Raw genomic sequence first — 18,778 nt, forward strand, 5'->3', positions numbered from 1 at the left:
GAAGGTCCCACAACACGGCGTGGCTGTTTGTCGGGGGCTTACTGGAGCGCTGTGCGCCGTTGACGATGAAGCCGGCGGCTGGTGAAGCTGGCTAGCTGCGGCTCTGCGGAGACGCCGAGTGTCCTCTTGGAGATTGGTCACTTTTCATACGCCGTCCGCAAGAGATCGCTGTTGTCGCGGTGGGCCGGGACGGTGGGACGGCGAGTGGTCGTCTTGGGCGCGCACAGCTGTTCGTGACCCAACTTGGAAGATGCTTGCAAACAGCGCGCGGTAGATGCCGTCGTGGCTGAAGATGGTGGTAATTGGACAGCTACCGTCATTTCTCGTGTATAATGCGCACCCCCAAAGTTGACCTCAAAATTCTGGAAAGCCCTTCTACCTATGCATAATGCATTTTTACAATGCACGATTTTGCTTCTAGCCACATGATAGCCATACCACTACCACTCCAGTACTATTACCACCACCACCACTACTACTACTACTATCACCACCATAGTACTACTAAAGTGTGGTATGAGTACCACTAGTGGTACCTGAAAGAATGACTCAATTAAATGTTCCAACTGTGCATAATGTTACAGTGGTTTAAGCTTTCTTTTTTCCCCCTCCTTAAGTACAGTTCAGTTGCATTTAACTTTTAAGTTCAAGAAGTTTAATGTTAAAAGACTGCGTGTTTGAAAACATTTATCTCGTGAGCAATACATTTTCATTGATGAGGTTGTTTTTTTCAACTCGTCCTGTATTTGAGGGCATTTTTCAATGTGGTACTTGGAGAAGCCAAGTCGTTTTTTTAGGTGGTAGCTTTTGTAGAAAGTTGAGAAAATACTGATCGGAGCAATCAAACGCAAACATTTCAAAGTTTATTAAGAATCGCCGTTAAAACAAAAACATTTGAAAATGATTTTTCATACGTCACAATACAATAAGTTAAACTCTTGTGGCTTCAGATACTTTACAGTCAAAAACGACAACTTTTAAAATTCAATCGTACAAAAAAAATAAAATAAATCTACACAACTAGTCGGGAAGAGAAAAAGCGAACAGTCGCCGTCTCCACGGCGATGTGACGGTGCGTCGCCGGGGAGACCCAAAAAGCAAACGGACGGATGACATCCCAGAATATCCTCTCAAAGCAGGCGTGTGTGTAAAACAAAAAAGTCACATGACTGTTTGCACTCAACGTCCAATCACGTGTCGAGGGACGGACGGCTCAGCGACCGCTCGCCGGCGCCAGGAGGGACGTCGGTTGGCGTTTGTCCCTCTGGATGGGACCTGGCGATCGGTCACCCGGTGGACGCGTCGTCGGTCCGCCGCGTGTGATAGGTCGCCGCTGAGAGGAAGTACAACACGGTGTGACTTCCGTTGCTACGGCAACGTTGTTACAGCGGTGCCTTGCCTCGCTCGGTTGAATTTTTTTTTTTTTGCCGTGTGTTGCAAAATTTGAGTCAGGAAGCTGCCTTACTGTTGTTGTGCCTTTCGGCTTGTCCCACCGTACGCTATTAATAGCCATCATCCACTCGTGCACCGGAAAGCAGACGAATGAAGATTAGCCCAAGTAAGACAGAATATACGTGCGTGAATGAGAGGGGCGGTGGGGGAAGAGATAGCAAGGGTGGAGGACGTGAAACACTTGGGGTCAACCGTCCAGAGCAATGGGGAGTGTGGTCAGGAAGTGAAGAAACGGGTCCAAGCAGGTTGGAACGGGTGGAGGAAGGTGGCAGGTGTGTTATGTGACAGAAGAGTCTCTGCTAGTTTAGAAGACAGCGGTGAGGCCGGCCATGATGGACGGATCAGAGACAGTGGCACTGAAGAGACGACAGGAAGCAGAGCACATGAAGAGGTTGAGGTTCGCTCTCGGAGTGACCGGGTTGGATCAAATTAGAAATGAGCTCAGCAGAGGGACGGCCGAGGTTCGATTTTTTTGGAAAGAGCAGACGTGGACGGTTAGGACACGTCCTGAGGCGAGAGGGTGAGTATATTGGTAGAAGGGTGATGAGGATGGAGCTGCCGGGCAAGAGAGTGAGAGGAAGGCCAAAGAGAAGGTTGATGGATGTCGTGAGGGAAGACATGAGGGCAGTTGGTGTTGGAGGAGATAGGCTGACATGGAAAAGGAGGACGCGCTGTGGCGACCCCTGAAGGGACAAGCCCAAAGGAAAAGAAGATTTTCATCAATAAAAACATAAAACATTATTTGAGATAAGAGTAAATTAAGTTAAACTTGGTCATGGAACAAACTCACCAGTCAGGGTACCACTGTATTTTGATTTAGCATTTTCAAATAATACATATTTGATCCAAATAAGCTGTTAAAACAATCAAATGCAAGTCAATCCTTGACAGCAAAAGTCATCGTTAAGCAAGTACTCACGCCTCAAGCAGGTGACTTTGGGGGCGTCCCATTGGCCGTCGGGGCGGCAGCGTACGGTGGGGGCGTGTCTCTGGACGAAGCCCGCCTCGCAGCGGTAGCGCGTCACGGCGTTCGCTCGGTAGCGGGTCCGCGGGGCGCCAAACACGCGGGCGCCCCGCACGGCGGGCGGCGGCCCGCACGACACTGGAGGAGATTGGAAGATGGTCGCCACGGAAACGCGGAGATGGTGTTTTTGGTTTAGTTTTTTTTTTCTACCTGAGCCCTTCTTGCAGGTGAAGGCGAGGCGGTAGTTGCACGGGACGTCGTTCCACTGGCCGCCGTCGTGCCAGATGAGGACCACGCAGTCCTCGCCCGACTCGAAGAAACTGTCGGGCTGGTTGGGGCGCCAGTGCTCAAATTGCTGCGCGCACACACATTTACACGTCGTCGTGTCACTCGGTGGGGACGGACAGCGCTTCCTAGTATGTCGCCGACTGTCACGTAGGCTCCCCGTATTTGCGGGGCGCAATCAGGTCTTCGATTTTTGAACGTTATTATCTTTCATGACATGAAAATGTCGGGCGGCTCTCAAAGCGGATTGCTCGTTTGCTGCGATGTGACTTGCTGCAGTACGCCGAGCGAGCATAGGGCGGCGCTAACGAGGCATTCGAAACTCACCACGGGGTTGCCGTCGGTCCAGCGGAAGTCCCTCTCGAACATCCTGTCGTTGAGGCCGATCCACTGGTAGTCGCCGGCCAGACCTGCGCACACCGCGCCACTTCAAGTCTTGAGCTACACTGCGACTGAGCGGCGAACGCGCGTCCCGATGTTTTTGCGACTCACGGTTGACGAAGATTTGCTCTTCCGGCGACAGGACGCTGGCCAAGTGAGCGCCGTGGAGGCGACACTCGCGCTCGGCGGCGTCCCAAGTGCGGCGCCGGCGGAAGGCCTTGTAGCAGTGAGACTGGAACTTGAGCCAGCCGGAGCCGCACGACGCCGTGTCTGCGGGGGCGGGGCAGGAAGTGAGCAGGAAGTCCGCGGAAATGCGCGACCGCATCCTCATAAGCGGCCGTTTTGCGTTCACGTCCGCTTGAATCGGGGCATCGGCCCCGGTAAGGACTCCTTATGCCCGCAGCCATCACGTTTAACACCTTTCCTCCAATACGTGTGACCACAAAAATAATATTACAATATTTTGGATAAAATATACATAATATTTGTTATTAATATCCATTTCTAATGGGAGGAAGGCACTAAAATACGGTAATGTTGTGTCGCTATTGATTTCGGAAGATTTTTATCGGGAGAGTGCCGCTAAAATAATGTGTACTGTATGAGAGCAAGAAAAGTAGATTGGATTGACGTACATGCTTTTATTGGGAGTAAGGCACTAAAATAATATGCATAAAAGGAAGAAAATGTACATGTTTTTATCGAGAGGGAGGCACTTAAATATTGTGTATGTGAGAATATCAAGTGGACCTGACGTACATACTTTTATTAGGAGGAAGGCTCGAAAAATGCATGTTAAATCTTGAAGTTATTGTAATTAATGTACTAAAGATGAAGCTGGTGACGTTCCAGTTCAGCTTTCTTGCAGTCGGGGGCTTTGGGCGGAGTTCACGGAGAGGGAAGCGCGAGTCCCGGGAGGACGGCGGTGCTGCTGAGTCACGCTACAAAAATGGAGGCGGCGACCGTCTTCCGGGGACGACGCCCGAGCGCAGCTGAGGAGCAAACGACCCCGGGACCCCGAGACCCAAAGGATGCACCATTTTTTTTCTGCGGAACGGACCCCCGGCTATTTCTGAAACAGCATTTCTCAATCGCAATGTAGAAGATGAATTGGCTGGTGTTTAAATGTGTTTGTATTGTTTTACAAGTGTGTTTATAGACCTTAAAACATATTAATATTGCGCATCTTCACTTATCGTGGACGGGTCTGGAACGTAACGGAGGGGGACCGTGTCGGCAATTATCCCAAATTTCCAGGGAGGACGTCAACTACCTGTAGTCCTTCGTTATTTACAGCAGGGTTCTTCCCTGTGAATAGTGCGAGATTCCTGTATTGTAATTCATTAAATACTAAAATATTAGTAAAACAAACACATAGGCACACACACACATATATACAGTATATATATATATATATATATATATATAAAAACACGCATTAACTCGATTAACATTCACATTATTACAACAATTTATGGAATTAGGGGACTAACTGACTTAAAACAGCATTTGAACAACTATACAATGGCGCAAGGCACGCTGGGAAATCTGACAGCGAGCCGCCATGTTTTTACAATGATGTCATTGTTGAGGTCATCGTGGGAGTTTGCTGTCAGAGGATGTCCCAGCGCGCCTACCGCTGTTGTATAGTTGTTAAAATAATGTTTTAAGTCAGTCAGTCCCATAAATTGTTGTAATAATGTGAATGTTAATCAAGCGTATGTGTGTTTATTCCCCCTATGTAGGTTTTGTTGTGTCTTAACTATTTTTCCTTATTATCTTGCACCAGCAGTGAACGTGTTATCTGGGCACATGACCGCTCTAGCTTTCAGTATGTTGTGCAAACCTGCTAACGTGTCAGGGGTCATGTGGGAGATGGAAAATACATCCATAAAGCTGCAGTGTTAATACTAAACAGTAGGATGCCCCATAGTAAATACATTACTTAAGAACAAATAAACCTTAGGTCACTGATGGTGTCGTGGTCCACTCGCCTGACTTTGGTGCGGGCAGCGTCCCACTCAGTGACCGTGTGAATGTGAGTGCGAATGGTTGTCCGTGTCTATATGTGCCCTGCGACTGACTGGCGACCGGTTCAGGGTGTAGTCCGCCTTTCGCCCGAAGTCAGCTGGGATAGGCTCCAGCGCTCCGCAACCCTGAACAGGATAAGCGGTGTTGAAAATGGATGGATGGAGGCAAACCTTAGCATTGATAATAATACTGCAGTGTCAAAACTATACACGAGGGTGCATCACAGGCTCAATACTTACACACAGTAAAGGAGTGCGTGAAAGATAACATTTTAAATGTGAACCTAAATATGACATAAACTTATAAATCAACAGATTTCTTATAGTCTTATACCTCATTTCACTGTGAAGCAATTTCCTAAATTTTACTATACCCATGTATAATGCGCACTATTGACTTTTGAAGAGTTTTGGGGGAATAAAATGTGCATTATACAAGAGAAATTATGGTAATCTAAAAAAATCGATAGACAGCCCTAATACATTTATACACACACACACACGCATATATATATATATATATATATATACTGTATATACATACAGTGCCATGAAAAAAGTATTGGCCCCCTTCTCAAATTCTTAGATTTGTGCATAGTTTTCCCACTTTGTTTAAGATCATCAAAAAAATTTCAATATCAGACAAATATAAACCCAAGTAAACTTAAAATGCTACTTAAAGTGGTGATTTCATTTATTAAGGGAAAAAAAACTACTCAGTTACACACACACACACATATATATATATATATATATATACACACACACACACACGTTTTGTTTATTTATTTTAGTAATTTGGCTAATTAGCTAGAACTACAATCATCATACTACAATACAAAATTACAATTAATTATTGTATTATAAAAATAAAACATGATCACACATTTTGTTGTTTTGTTTTGTAAAAATTGATCTATAAATGAGCTGGTCTATCTGTCCCTTGAGCGCAAGTTGGTCCACCCCCGTTCTTGTTTGTGAAGTTCTTAGTTCAACTGGCTGCTGAGCTAATGCTAACTCTAACGCTGACCTTGTTCACACAGCTCCCCGGTGTAGCTGGGCAGGCACAGGCAGGAGAAGCCGCTGGCGGCGTCCAGGCAGGTGGCGCCATTGAGACACGGGTTGGAATCGCACTCGTCCACGTCTGCCACACAAAAAGCGCATTATTATCATTATTATTATTATTATTGTTATCCCCATAGCCTTTCTCCTACTCTGGGGGCACGCGCGTCATCCCTGCACCTGACGACGAGGCTCACCTGTTTGACAGCGCCCCCCGGTGTATCCTGGTGCACATGCGCACACCTTCTCTGAGCCCCTCTGATAGCAGGAGCCGCCATTTTGACACACATCCACGGAGCACGGCTGCATATCTGCGGTCATGTGACATCATCACGACATGACACAATCCCAACGTGATATCAACACAACATGACATCGTCACAATATGACGTCACAACATGACATCATCATTCTTACTGATGCAGCCTTTGGCACTGGTGGCTTAGCTTTAACGTGTTAGCTTGCCTTAAAACAATGTGCGTATGTGGGGAAGAAAAGTGGACATGACAAACATGCTTTCATTGAGAGGGAGGCACTAAAATCGAGTTGTGCATCTGGAGATTTGCAATCTTTACTGGAGGCCTGCGTGTCCCTGACGTACCAGTCACATTCATGAAGCCGACGTCCAGCGGGTCAGGCTGCTCTACGGTCTCCTCGGGCCCGGGGGGCCGCCACTCCGCCACCTCTCTGTCGTAGGCAAGGAAGTCCTCCCGCGGGGTCGGCACGTCGGCCCGGTCGGGGGTCGGCGCCCGCCGGGGAACGACACGGGCGTCGATGGATTGCGAGGGCTGAGCGGTAGCGGAAACCTTTTGTTGGCCCGTAAACGGCCAGGTCGTCGTCTCTTGGTCAAGGTTGGCGGGGTGTGGCTGAGGGTTAAATGGAGGCTGTTTGCCGCCGACCGTGACGGCAGCTAGGGGGCGGGTGGATGGTTTTTGCGCCACGTGGTCTCCAGGGTCCGGTGGTGTTTGTAACATTTCTTCAGGAATGAGCCCGCCCCGCTCTCCTGAAGCCTCCCAGTCTCCTGCCACCTGCTCCGCACCGGACCCCACCTCTTTGTCGCCACCCACAGGTGCGGACGGCGCCTCCTCCATCTCGCCGTCGTCTTTGCCGGAAGTAGACCCCTCCGCGTCGTCCGCGCTGGCGTCCGAGGCGGTGGGGGTGGCGCTCCTTATCGGCGACGCAGTATTCGGGAAATAAGAAAGGTGGTCTAGATGGCGGGTGTCGGTATCGGGATCCGCGGGGGGCTCCTCCGCTGGGACTTCCAGGGCGACGTAGTCAAACGGCGTCACGCTCGCCTCTTCCTCGGCCACCCTAACGGGGGCGGCGGTCTCAAACTGATCCCCTCGCGCCTCCTCGGGCGGCCCCGCGTCTAACGTCACCTGATGGGATGAGACGCTGGTGACTCGTGACTTCACCATAAAGTAGAGTGAACACTCAATATTCTCAGTTTTATATTTTCTAGGATTGATGTGACGCCATCTTGTGGTAATTATAAGTAATTATAATGAGTTTATGGGGGCTTCAATTCCTCACAGATTTTTGTAATTTGCAGCAGGGCTTGTTCCTAGTGTATTCTGCATTTAAGTCAGCCTTGTCGATTAATTAATTTTAGCAACTAATTAGAGTTTGTTTGTCAGGACAACGTTTTAGCTTAAAGCAGTCATGTGCACTGCTTACACTAATAACATGGCTGCGAACAAAGAAGAGCTAGTCAGTGTTGACAATTTCCAACCTCTCTTGCGACTACTTTCTTTATTATCTACTTTTTTTTTTTTTTTTAATAAATCCAGCTAGCAAAAAAAGTCAACGTGAGCAAAATACATGTCACATTGGTTTGAGTTGGACAAGAAAGGAGCCTGGAAAAATTCTGTCATTGTCATTTGCAACAAATGGAACTTTTTAGATGTCATTGTCCAAACATAAAAGGGGCATTCCTACTTTGTGTCTACCGCTGACAAAGCTGACGGTCGGCAGAGGCGCGTCGGCGGCATCGGAGTCGCCGTGGACGAGCTCGGCAATCGACTGCGAGAGGTCGGAGATTTGCGGCAAGCCGACGGCGCCGTCCGCAGGCGAATTGAGGAGCTGCAGGATGCGATCGACTGAAAGGAAAGCAGAAAACAGGGCAACCCAGTGGTCAAGGGTGCTCACTAGTTGAGTTTGCTGCCGAGACTGCAGGGCTGGGCGATATGGACTGAAAATTAAATCTCCCTAATTTTTAAATTTTTTTTTTACAAAAATCAAATTTTAACCTATTTTTTTCCCCTGCTAGAAAAGCCAATGATAAAAACTAAATCAATCACCCAGTCCTAGTTGTTTGCAAGGTGTAAATTATACATAAAAACATCAAATACTCAAATGGTTCCACAGGGTTCTCTTCTTAGTCCTGGTAACTTTAGCTACAACAACATTTGATTATATTCAACCACTGTAAAATACAACTAAAGTAGTTAAACTAAAGTCAACCAAAAAATAAACAAATAAAGTTGGATTCCTCGATATAATCAATTAGAGGACCAGCCCTACCTGATTGATTTTGGTCCTGCACGTCGACTATGATGAAGTGGAACGGCGGCTTGGCCGTGGATCCGCCCTCGCCGGGCAGAGCCAACAATTGGTTGACGTTAAAGCTCACGGGCGGAGCTTCCTCTTTGAAGCCCGACGCCGTTTTATACGTGACGCTCCAGTCGGGCAAAAGCGGCGCCAGCGACGACGCTACCGCGCCGGGAGTGCCGTCGCCGCTGCCCGACCCCCCTAGAGCGGCATGGAGGGGAGACGACGTGGCAGGAAAGAGCGACTCCAGGTGTGTGGGCCCGCGCTCCGTGATGACATCATCATCGTGCGACTCTGAATGAGTGACTGGTCTTGTTCGGAGCTGAGATGTCACTGGGTGGGATGTCGGGGAATCGCGCTGGGCACTTGTGCCGCTGGGTTCTGGTGCGACCCGGACGCTGGTGGGACTTGTCACTCCTGGGAGCTTGGCTGCGGGAAAGGAAGAAAGAAACAGAACTTACAGAAGACAGTGCTCCCGCACATATCCGCAATTTCAGTTATTTGCATTTTACTTTTAACCAATACTTATTTGCTGAAAAAAAAAAATTTTTTTTTGATTGTTTTGTTTCATGTTCCAAATAAACATTCAATCACAAAAGACAAATTGGAGAAAGGTGCTTCAAAGCTGTGAAGTGGGCCAGAACCAGAAGCAGGCCCTCCAATGAACTCAATCGACGTCAAACGGAGTGTTTATGTTCCCGCGGTGTTAGTTCACGTTCACCTTAACGCTGATAGCGAAGGAAAACAAAGATGGCTGCCAGAGGGGCTGAGCACATATTTGTGCTGGAAGGAATCACGTCATCACGAGTCCCGCAAGAGTTTGTGCTGACTATCGTTGGCCTGCACGCGCGACTCTCATATGGGATTGACGGGAAAAAGAAAGGATTAGCCTTGCTATCTGAGTAACGCTAACGTCACAACGCCGCCACCGCCGCCGCTCGCCGTCGGCCCATAAAAGGACAACAATTTATTCCATATCCACGATATCCAGCTTAACATCCATGTACTAGTACTCTTTGCTGTCACTCGTAAGAAAATTCGACTGTGTCTAACTAGCAACTTTTTTTTTTTCACTACTGTATTACACTCAGTCAAGTTAGCCTAGTTAGTTGATAAAAGTACAGTTAGGTTAAATGAAGTTAGTTTGAGTGAAGTGAAATGAAGTTCAGTTAAGTAAAGCTGTGAGTAAAATTAAGTTTGTGTAGATTGCAAAGCAGTGCTGATGACTGACGTCATCGTGTCTGTTTAAGTAAAGGTCAAAGGTGACTGTGATTCCAAAGTTGTGTCATGTGATCCTTGTGATAGTTTTTTTGCGGCAGTAACACAAAGCGATCCAGTTCTGCTCTTCAGCTGACCGAGGGCGTGGTGTTCCGACCCGCCAGGGAACGACGTCACGCCTTTGGCGTTTAACGGAGCCGGTCTGCCCTGGTGCCAGAACCAGAACCAGAACCAGAAGCGGAACCGGAACTGGAAGGACGACCGGTCGGCCGGCTCACCGCTTCTGAATGTGAGCGACTGTTTGCAATTATGCACGCGACGTCACAACTTTCATAGCTCGCCGGTGACGGAACGCCGCTTCTGTCCCGTGCTGCGTGTTCGGGTCCGGTCCGGCTGGGACCCATTTCCCCTGCGAAACGCACAAGCACGCTAACCTTTCTTCTCTCTGCTTTTTCTTCTCACTTTCAACGCACACATGTACACACTATACTGTCTGTACACACATGGTTGTTGTGTTGTCTTGTTACAATATTGTAACGCGGTTACACAAATGTGTCGCACACAGCTGCTCGCTATGACTCATGACAGCCAAAACCACAATTTGACACACAAAGCTGCGACTTTTGTCGCACAGAATTACAAATTGTATTGCAGAGCTACGCCTTTTTTTTTTTTTAATCCCGGCGCTACAACCTTTGAGGCACAAAGCCAAAACATGCCAAAGTCTCGTCTATGCGAGACATTGGTCACACAAAAGTTGTGACTTGTTGCGCAGAAACGTTCCAAAAAATTGAAATGTTGACCTTTGAAGCAGTACGCTCCGTGCCTGTCACCCGGGTCCGGGTACCCCGTCTGGTCGTCGTACTTGTAGAGCGTGCGGACCCCCAGCTGGCCGCCCCCGCACTGCGGTCGGGGGACGTTGACGGGGTAGCGGAGGCTGCCGTCCGAGAGCCAGCCGTAGTCGCATCGGTGCAACCCCGCCCCCCAGGCGGCAAACAGCCGCCCGGGCGACGCCAGCGCCGCATCGTGCTTCGCGCACTCGGCCGCCGCCTCCCGCAGCGTTAGCTTGCCGCTGATGGACGGCGGGTAGAAGACCTCCCCTGAACGTAACGCGAACACAAAGAACACCAAAGATCACTCACAAGTATCAAACGTTACATTTACATAAACACATTTGATTCTCGATTTTCAAATCAAATTAATCAATCAATAGTTCCACTACGGATAGTTGTAGAGCTACAGCACAAACTCCCCCTTTTGTTGCACAAAGCTATGCATTTTAGGGCAGAGCTACGCGTTTTGATGCACAAAGCTACCGCTTCTGTCACACAAAGCAAGCTACGACTTTTGACGCTTGTGACTTTTTTTTCGCAGCGCTACGACTTTGAGGCGCAATTGATGACAGAAATGACAATTGATGAGCTATGACAGAAATCCACATTTTATCGCATAGGTCTGACTTTTGAGGCACGAAGCTACGACGCGCAAAACAAAAAAAACGTATGCCACACGTAGCAAAGAATTTTGTCACCCAGGCTTTGTCCAGAAAGCTACGACTTTTGTCCTCAGAGCTATGACATTTGTCGCACAAAGCTACAACTTTTGACACACAAAGCTATGACTTGATGCACAGCGCTACATGTAGCTTTTATTGGAGAGAGCGATTCATTAGATGCCAAAACTTCAACTCGTCGAGTTCCGCAGGGCGACGTGTTAGAAATGCATCCAGCTGCGTTACCGTCTAGTTTGTCAACGTAGCAAAAGACATCGTATTTCTCGGTGGCTGATCGGACGCCGTATGTTCGCACACCGGGTCGACTCTTCAGGTCGCCTTCGCACCCCGGACGGGGTCGCGTGATTGGGTATCTGGAAGAAAAAAATATAGGATTTTATCTCGAAAACCTCCCGGATCGTACGTTTCCGTCGATGTTGTCAGCTAGCCATCGACGGCGACCTGACGGTCCGGTCGGCGAGCCAGCCCGCGTCGCAGCGGTCCAGGCCGTCGTGGAAGGCGGCCGTCAGCTGGTCCGGCGTGGCGATGGCGGCGTCCGCCGAGAGGCACGCCGCCGCCGCCGCCGGGAAGTCCAGCGAGTAGCGGCTGCCGTTGGGCCGGTAGTGGAACACCACACCTGACGGACGCAAGGACGGACAGACGTCACGCGCCGACACACCTTAGTCCGCACGAGGGGTGTGTGCATTTTTGTGCTCGAGGGCCAAATGTGTTTCTGAAAAATGGACACATGGGCGAGGCCCTCGGGGAAAAAAAATGATTAAAAAAAAGCAGCTTGCTATTAATAAAATAATCCATTCACATTCTTATATTTCTAATTCATGTCAACATAATAGATTTGCCAATTATTTCATACAATAAAGGTAAAATTGTTTGTTTTACGAATATGATTTTAATTTAGATAAAATAGTTCATTTTAATAACAAAATAATAAGTCATGCTAATCTTTAATTTGATCATTTACAATGAATTTCATAATACATTTGCCAATTACTTAATAAAGTAAAATTATTTCATTTGACTAATAAAAGGAAATCCATGCTCATTTTTAATCTTTTTATTTATCATTACTTTAATTATATTTGCCCCTCATTTAATACAATAAATGTAAACTTATTTAAACTTTTATGTAATAAACGTTTTGAATAATAAAATAATAATATGCTCATTTTTTGTTTCTTCATTATTTATTTTACTATTATTTATCTAATTTAAAAAAATGTAAATTTAGTTAGTAGTTCATTTTACTAAGGTCTTTTAATTTTATGTTAAATAGTTCACTTACAAATAAAATGATTTATACAAACGTATTATTAGATTACATTACATTATTATTTTATTTATCATTCAATTACACTTAATTACACAATCATTAGTTTTTTTTATTCTACACATTTTTTATATTTGATGTTTAAATAGTTAATTTCAATAATAAAATAATAATATATATTTATAGTTAATAACATTTGAATTAACTAAGCAATTCAAGGTGAAATGTACTGCATGTATAAAATAGTTTGAATGATTTACAATAAATGAAATGAGCAATTATTCAAAGAGAGAAATGAATGAAAGTATGAAGCGGCAACCTTTGATGCACATTGCTGTGAGACGTTCGAGGAAAAGAAATACGACGCTAGAATTGACGAATAAAACAAAGATGAAACTGTGACTGCCAGGCAACTGTGACAACTTTGAATGCGCAATTGAAAATAATGCTGCAGCTTTAACAACATTTTACAAATGCAACTTTTTGTGGATTTTCTTTCCCAGACTCACCTTTGACGCTGAGGGTGGCGCCGGAGCGTCTGTCCTCCATCCCTCGCGTGATCTCGCATCGGTATCGCCCGGCGTCGCCGGCCCGCAGCCCGACGACGGCCAAAGCGGCGTCGCCCCGCTCGGGCGTGTCGCCGGGCAACGACACGCGGCCCGCGAAGTCCCGGCCCACCTTGACGACGCCTCCCTGAGCCACCAGGACCACCCTCTCCGCCCCGCCCTCCACGCGAGTCCACTTGACCCTGGGCCGCTCGCCCTCCGCGGGCGCAGACGGTGCCGTGGAGAGTTTGCACGGGAGCAGGGCCGTGCCCGCTAGCGAGCCTTCCACGTGCCAGTCCTCCATTGGGTGGTTCGCCGAGCGGGACGCCCCTGGGACAAGAACACGCACGAGTGGAGTGGAAGCGTTATGGAAACAAAGTGGATCAAGGAACATGTTTGAGTCCATTAAAGCGCTCAAACTAGGGCCCACGAGCCGTAGCTTGGGGCCCGTTAAATAATTTGCCATCAATTATGATGTCCGTTCATTCATCCAATCAAAAACTCCCATCTCAAGCATCACGTGTATCTGACATCCGTGCATGACGAAAGTAGTTGCTGTTGTTTTTGGTACAACAAAAGGCATCTTTGAAAGGGTTCAGTGAAGTTCATTTGAATATCGAGGGGGTACATTTTCCACAATACAGCGGACCCCGATTCGGATTCACCTGGTCGCAATTTTGGGATTGAATTCTTTTTCTTTTGGGGGGTGACCAACACTGAAAATGCTCCGTGGAGGTTTTGAGTTTCAAACATTGTTTGAAGTTTTTTTTTTTCTCCTTTTCAATTAGGCGCAGATTTTGGCTCTTCCCGGGGGCCCACTGCACACTGGTAGCGATATGAGTAGTATAGAAAAATAGCACTGTATAATATTGTACTTCATAAAAGTACAGTAGTAATGAAGCATTTTTGTGATGCTGCTTGGTAAAATATTTTAAGAACAAAGTTGTATTTTTGAGATTCACTTGGTAAACTATGATTATTTCATTCTCTCTTTACTCTAAAACTTTATCCCAACAAAATGTGATTCCGACTTTTTTTTTTTTTTTTTACACGGAACCTCGAGACCGAGCCCTGCAGCCAATTGCGCAAATCTGCGAGGAATTGCCACCCACCTAAAAAGCTTTGGAATAGTCAACAGGTGCCACAAGATGGCAGGACAGCACTGTTTTCGACTAGACAAGGCTACGGCCCGACTAAATGAAGCTTCTCCCCTCACTACAACATAGTTCCTGAGCCCCAAGATGTCACATGAAGGCGCCAAAGCAATGTTTTTAGATGACTTTGCGAATGCCAAACCACAAATCACTGTATTTTCATAACATTACAACTTTTTGTTCTCTGAAAAATATGAATATTTTAAGTTGACCTGGCCTGTCATGTTTCTGTCAAGATTTAGTTTTTCATCAGAACTCCATTATCGCACACGCTTAGTTGCCATTTCTATGACGATCCAAACAAAAGTCACCTGTTTGCGGCCGGGCAGAACACGCGCACAGCAGGGGCAGCAGCAGGACGCAAGCGCGCAGAACCATCTCCACCCGGCCTGAAAAGACACCAGTGAAAGACCACGTTGGACTTTTTACTTGCCGCTTCTGGACTGACGCTTCAAAACGGGCGACTTGGCAGAACCGTCACTGCAGTCGCGGTTCGGCATTCCACCTATCCGCCGTTATACGCTCTTTATGTGCTCAGGCGGAAGCCACATCTAATTGAAATATTGCTTTGGCGCCATCTTGTGACCAAAGAACTATGTTGGACTGAGGGGAGGAACCTCGAAGGCCATAGCCTTGTCTAATGTAGAAAAGTGCTTTGCCACCATTTTGTGGCATCTACAGGCAATTACAAGCCTTTTGGGTGGGCGCAGCAAGATTGCGTCAAAGCATTGCTTTTGTCTAAATGAAACTCCTCAACTCACTTTGAAATATGTGGTTCCTTGGCACGGAGATGCCACAAGATGGTGGAAAAGCACTACTTCTGTCTAAATGAAACTACTAGATTCACTTCTGCATAGTTCTGTGACACTAAGATCCCATAAGATGGCAGCAAAACACTTTCGTCAAACTGTCGCAGATGGCGGCAAAGCACTACTTTTATTGCTTTGTCCTGAGCACAAAAACAGTGAGAAGGTGAGCTTTTCAGCGAATACGCCGAATATGCGGGGGTGTTCTCCGTCCAATATTTCAAATGCGTTGAAGGTGAGAACCCGAGCGGACACTTGACTCCAATTCAAGTCATTTGACAAAATATGCATGGAAATCACGTCGTCTTGCGGCCATCTGGCGCTTTCCATGTTTACTTGGGCCGGCAGATGTTCAACGCGGATTTGTCGGGTTTCGCGGAGGCGCCAAATGCATCTTTGGGGAGTCGCTGCATGCGGCCTGGAAAAGTTCACCAGGCCAAGAACAACACGTCAAACAAAAACAAAAAAAAGATCTCCTTTCAATATTCACATTTGTTTGGGTTCAATTCCGATATCATTTCTTATCGGAGCTCTGAAGTTGATGAGGATGCCAGCCAGTGATGCCACAAAAAAAAAACCACGGACTCACCTTCAGGAGGTCGACGAGCAGTCCGGTCCGCGATGTCGCAGCGCAGATGTCGTCAGGGGCGAGCGCGCTGACAAAGTCTTCCTCTTCTCAGAGGTGCAGCGACTCCTAATGAACTTGGAGAAGACGAGTGACCCACAGGAGAAGAAGGACGCACGCACCGCCCAGCAAACAGAGAAGGGAGGAACGAGGGGGGGGGGAAGGAGGTTCAAGGGCCAGCCCACTTTTTATTTTATTACCATGGAGACATCACAAAGTTAAAAAAAAAAAAAAGAAACATCATACTTGTGACGTCATCAGCACTCAAGACGGACCCGGGATCAGGTTAATATACGTTATGTACAATAAGCTCCCACATATTTGTTCAAACTATCCGCTATTATTTGCTGAAAAATGCACATTTTCGAGAACACGCGAAGATGCCACAAGATGGGGCCAAAGGCCTGGAAAATAGGAACGTAGTAAAGACGTTGGCGTGCCAGAACACGGGTGACCAAACTACTCAAAATACTTTTGACACAGCCCGCGAAACGTGTCAAAAAGTGTGTATGTTTGTTGGGGTGGGGTGGGGGGGCGGGGGCACCCACACCCACATTCCCCATTCAAGACTACTACAACTGTACTACTAAAACGTCAGCTTTTCGAGACATCAGCTTAATAGCAAATTTGCCTAAAAGAGTCCCAACATTTCTCTTCAGAAAGATAAGCAAAACTGGTTTCCTCCACTTTGTGCTCCTTATCAAAAATGGCAGCTTGCTACAGATTGCAAAATGTTTTGCTTCTGCAGCGGCGGATCTATTCTCCAGCGGCTTTCAGGGCTGCGGGCCACCCCGAAATTTGCCTTATAACCGCTGAAAGAAAGCTGTGATGTACTTGGTGATAAAAACAACTACAATATAGAATTGCTTGGTAGATGACTTCCAAGCTTTCAAAGTGGCCCTTGCATTCTTCAGTTTTTATGAATGCGGCCCTCGGAGGAGAAAGTTTAGACACCCCTGGCTGAACAATTTTGTACGGTGGGGAGGAGCCAAGTTTAGCCCGGGTTGCTAACGGAAGTTCTGCAGTTTTCTCCGCATGTTTCCGTTTTTGCTCTGGTGAACTCAAACCATCAGTACGCCATTTATTTTCTCGGGAAATGTTGGAAGATTAGTTTCAAATGATATTCAAATGTTTTGGAAAGGGTGACCAACATGTTGCACAACATGGTCCGTTCTAAAAATAGCTCACTCGTGATGGCACACTGTGATTTTCTCGGAAAGGTGCTTATTTGAAAATGTAAACACTGGCAGAGGTTTATAGAACTAAATTGTTGTATATTGATTTTTCTTCAAATGATTGTGAGAAACCATTAATATGATACATGTCTTCAAATAATTCATTCATTAATTATTGATAACATATTATGAAAGCTCATTTGAGCAAGTTTGTTTTTTCGGAAGTGTGTATCAAAATGGTAGCCCTTTGCATGAATCGGTACCAAAGAAGTAGCTCTCAGTTTCAAAAAGGTTGGTGACCATTGGTTTGTGGTATATTTATGGTTTTCACTGTTAAGCAATTACAGTGGTCCCACGCATACTCGCGGTTCGGCACCCGTGGATTCAACTATGCGCTGATATTTTTTTTATAACTATTTTTTTTTAAATGAAAAAAAAACAAAAAAATTTTTTCCTTCTTGTATTACTTTTTCTTGGGGGGGGGGGGGGGGCAACACAAAACACTTAGTGGCGGTGTCCCCCCACTTTTTCATAAATGTTTTGGGGTTATTTCGAGGGTAGCGTTAATTCAATTCTTATTTATTCTCTGTGCTTATCGGGGCAACACTGGACACACACACACAAAAAATGTGTGAGCGTACTGGAACAGAATTCAGACTTTTAAAGATCCACTGTACACAAAAATTCTGCTTCATCGCATTTACCAAACGGAACGACAATTCTGCTGGCTGGCCGAAGAAGTCCGGACAAGTCTGCGGTGGAGTTCTTTCCAGGGGTCCGCCCAGTCCTGGGGGTCCACAGGAGACGCAGCCCGTGACAATGTAGGAGCTGTGCACAGCTCCGACCAGCAGGACAAGGTCCCGGATTGACGTCCACAGAATCTTTCCGAACTACGACTTGCGGGAGTCAGAAGTCCTCAAACAGGTCCTCCGCTTCTGCTGCAGACACATCGCAGTGGCGCTGTAGCGGCGGAGGCTGCTGATTGGTTGCTCCCGGGGAGTCGCCCCTGCACACATGCATACGCGTACCCACGCGCGCACACACACACACACGGCAGGTCAGTGGGTTAATGTGGCTAGTTTACAACAGCCATTTCCTGTTGAGACAGGAAGTGGATCATGTGGTTCACGAGCAGCAAAACTGGAAACACATGGACAATTTAGTGCGTGTGTGCGTGAATGAGCCGTGAGCGACTAATGGATGAAGACACTGCGCTGCACTTGGGTGATGACAACACTGAAGTTGGGATGTATGTGCCATCAATTTGTTTATTTTATTATAATCATCTTTAATTTCCTTTGATTGGGTTTGTGAGATAATTTAAGCCGCAAATGCCCAGAATGTCCTTTTTCAAGCTATTCTAGTTGGTCTTCTCAGGCTGGCTTTCTCATGATTATGCGACATTTTCCCTCGTATTCCCCAATGTCAATATGGAAAACAGCATTCATAGCGATGTCGCTTCCTTCGCAAGTGACGTCGGCGAGAGTGCGCGCGAGTGTCTGCCCGTGAGCTGTGGCCGACAGCGGCTCCTGCGTGAGTGCGCTCCGTGGGCCTTCACGTGTTTTGCTCTTCTCCTGGTGTTCGATACACGACACCATGGAAGCGCATGGAAACTGGCTCCCCTTTCCGGCATGCGAGGGCATTACACTCAGTCAGTGGTAAAAAGTATAAACCACAAAAAAAGAGGTGGGTGCGCAAACGGCAAACATTGTATAGTGAAGCGCTGCGTGTTCACAAGTCGGCAGTCACCA

The 18,778-nt window shown here is 47.0% G+C and overlaps 2 protein-coding genes and 1 long non-coding RNA gene across 9 annotated transcripts in view; 1 reads left to right on the top strand and 2 right to left on the bottom strand.

Moving 5' to 3' along the window:
• Window positions 1–850: 850 nt before the first annotated feature.
• LOC133489939 (versican core protein-like) lies at window positions 851–17,868 on the bottom strand. Of its 6 annotated transcripts, none has more exons than XM_061799273.1 (17): window positions 17,732–17,868; window positions 15,817–15,921; window positions 14,733–14,810; window positions 13,232–13,597; window positions 11,897–12,071; window positions 11,681–11,808; window positions 10,746–11,042; window positions 8,698–9,153; window positions 8,113–8,273; window positions 6,776–7,553; window positions 6,372–6,485; window positions 6,143–6,256; window positions 3,194–3,352; window positions 3,029–3,111; window positions 2,627–2,771; window positions 2,372–2,554; window positions 851–1,333 (listed from the first exon to the last, which is right to left on the bottom strand). In XM_061799273.1, the coding sequence occupies exons 3-17, from the start codon at window positions 14,797–14,799 to the stop codon at window positions 1,287–1,289; spliced, it is 3,273 nt and encodes a 1,090-aa protein (XP_061655257.1). In that variant the 5' UTR covers window positions 14,800–14,810; window positions 15,817–15,921; window positions 17,732–17,868; the 3' UTR covers window positions 851–1,286. The 6 variants fall into 6 exon arrangements, with proteins under 6 accessions (XP_061655257.1, XP_061655256.1, XP_061655254.1 ...); XM_061799272.1 differs by having other exon boundaries at window positions 851–1,808; XM_061799270.1 differs by lacking the exon at window positions 851–1,333 and adding an exon at window positions 1,815–2,135.
• LOC133489942 (uncharacterized) lies at window positions 3,265–4,263 on the top strand. The gene is made up of 2 exons (XR_009792055.1): window positions 3,265–3,462; window positions 3,951–4,263. It is a non-coding gene; the product is annotated as an uncharacterized LOC133489942 (long non-coding RNA).
• Window positions 16,017–18,778, bottom strand: part of LOC133489940 (DNA repair protein XRCC4-like) — a 13,815-nt gene continuing 11,053 nt past the window's right edge. For both annotated transcript variants that reach the window (XM_061799277.1, XM_061799276.1), the window contains exon 8: window positions 16,017–18,033. In XM_061799277.1, the coding sequence (XP_061655261.1) occupies window positions 17,934–18,033 (100 nt within the window). In that variant the 3' untranslated portion in view covers window positions 16,017–17,933. The remainder of the gene's footprint in view (window positions 18,034–18,778) is intronic.

The sequence above is a fragment of the Phyllopteryx taeniolatus genome, chromosome 15 (genome assembly GCF_024500385.1).
Source record: "Phyllopteryx taeniolatus isolate TA_2022b chromosome 15, UOR_Ptae_1.2, whole genome shotgun sequence".
Taxonomy (NCBI): domain Eukaryota; kingdom Metazoa; phylum Chordata; class Actinopteri; order Syngnathiformes; family Syngnathidae; genus Phyllopteryx; species Phyllopteryx taeniolatus.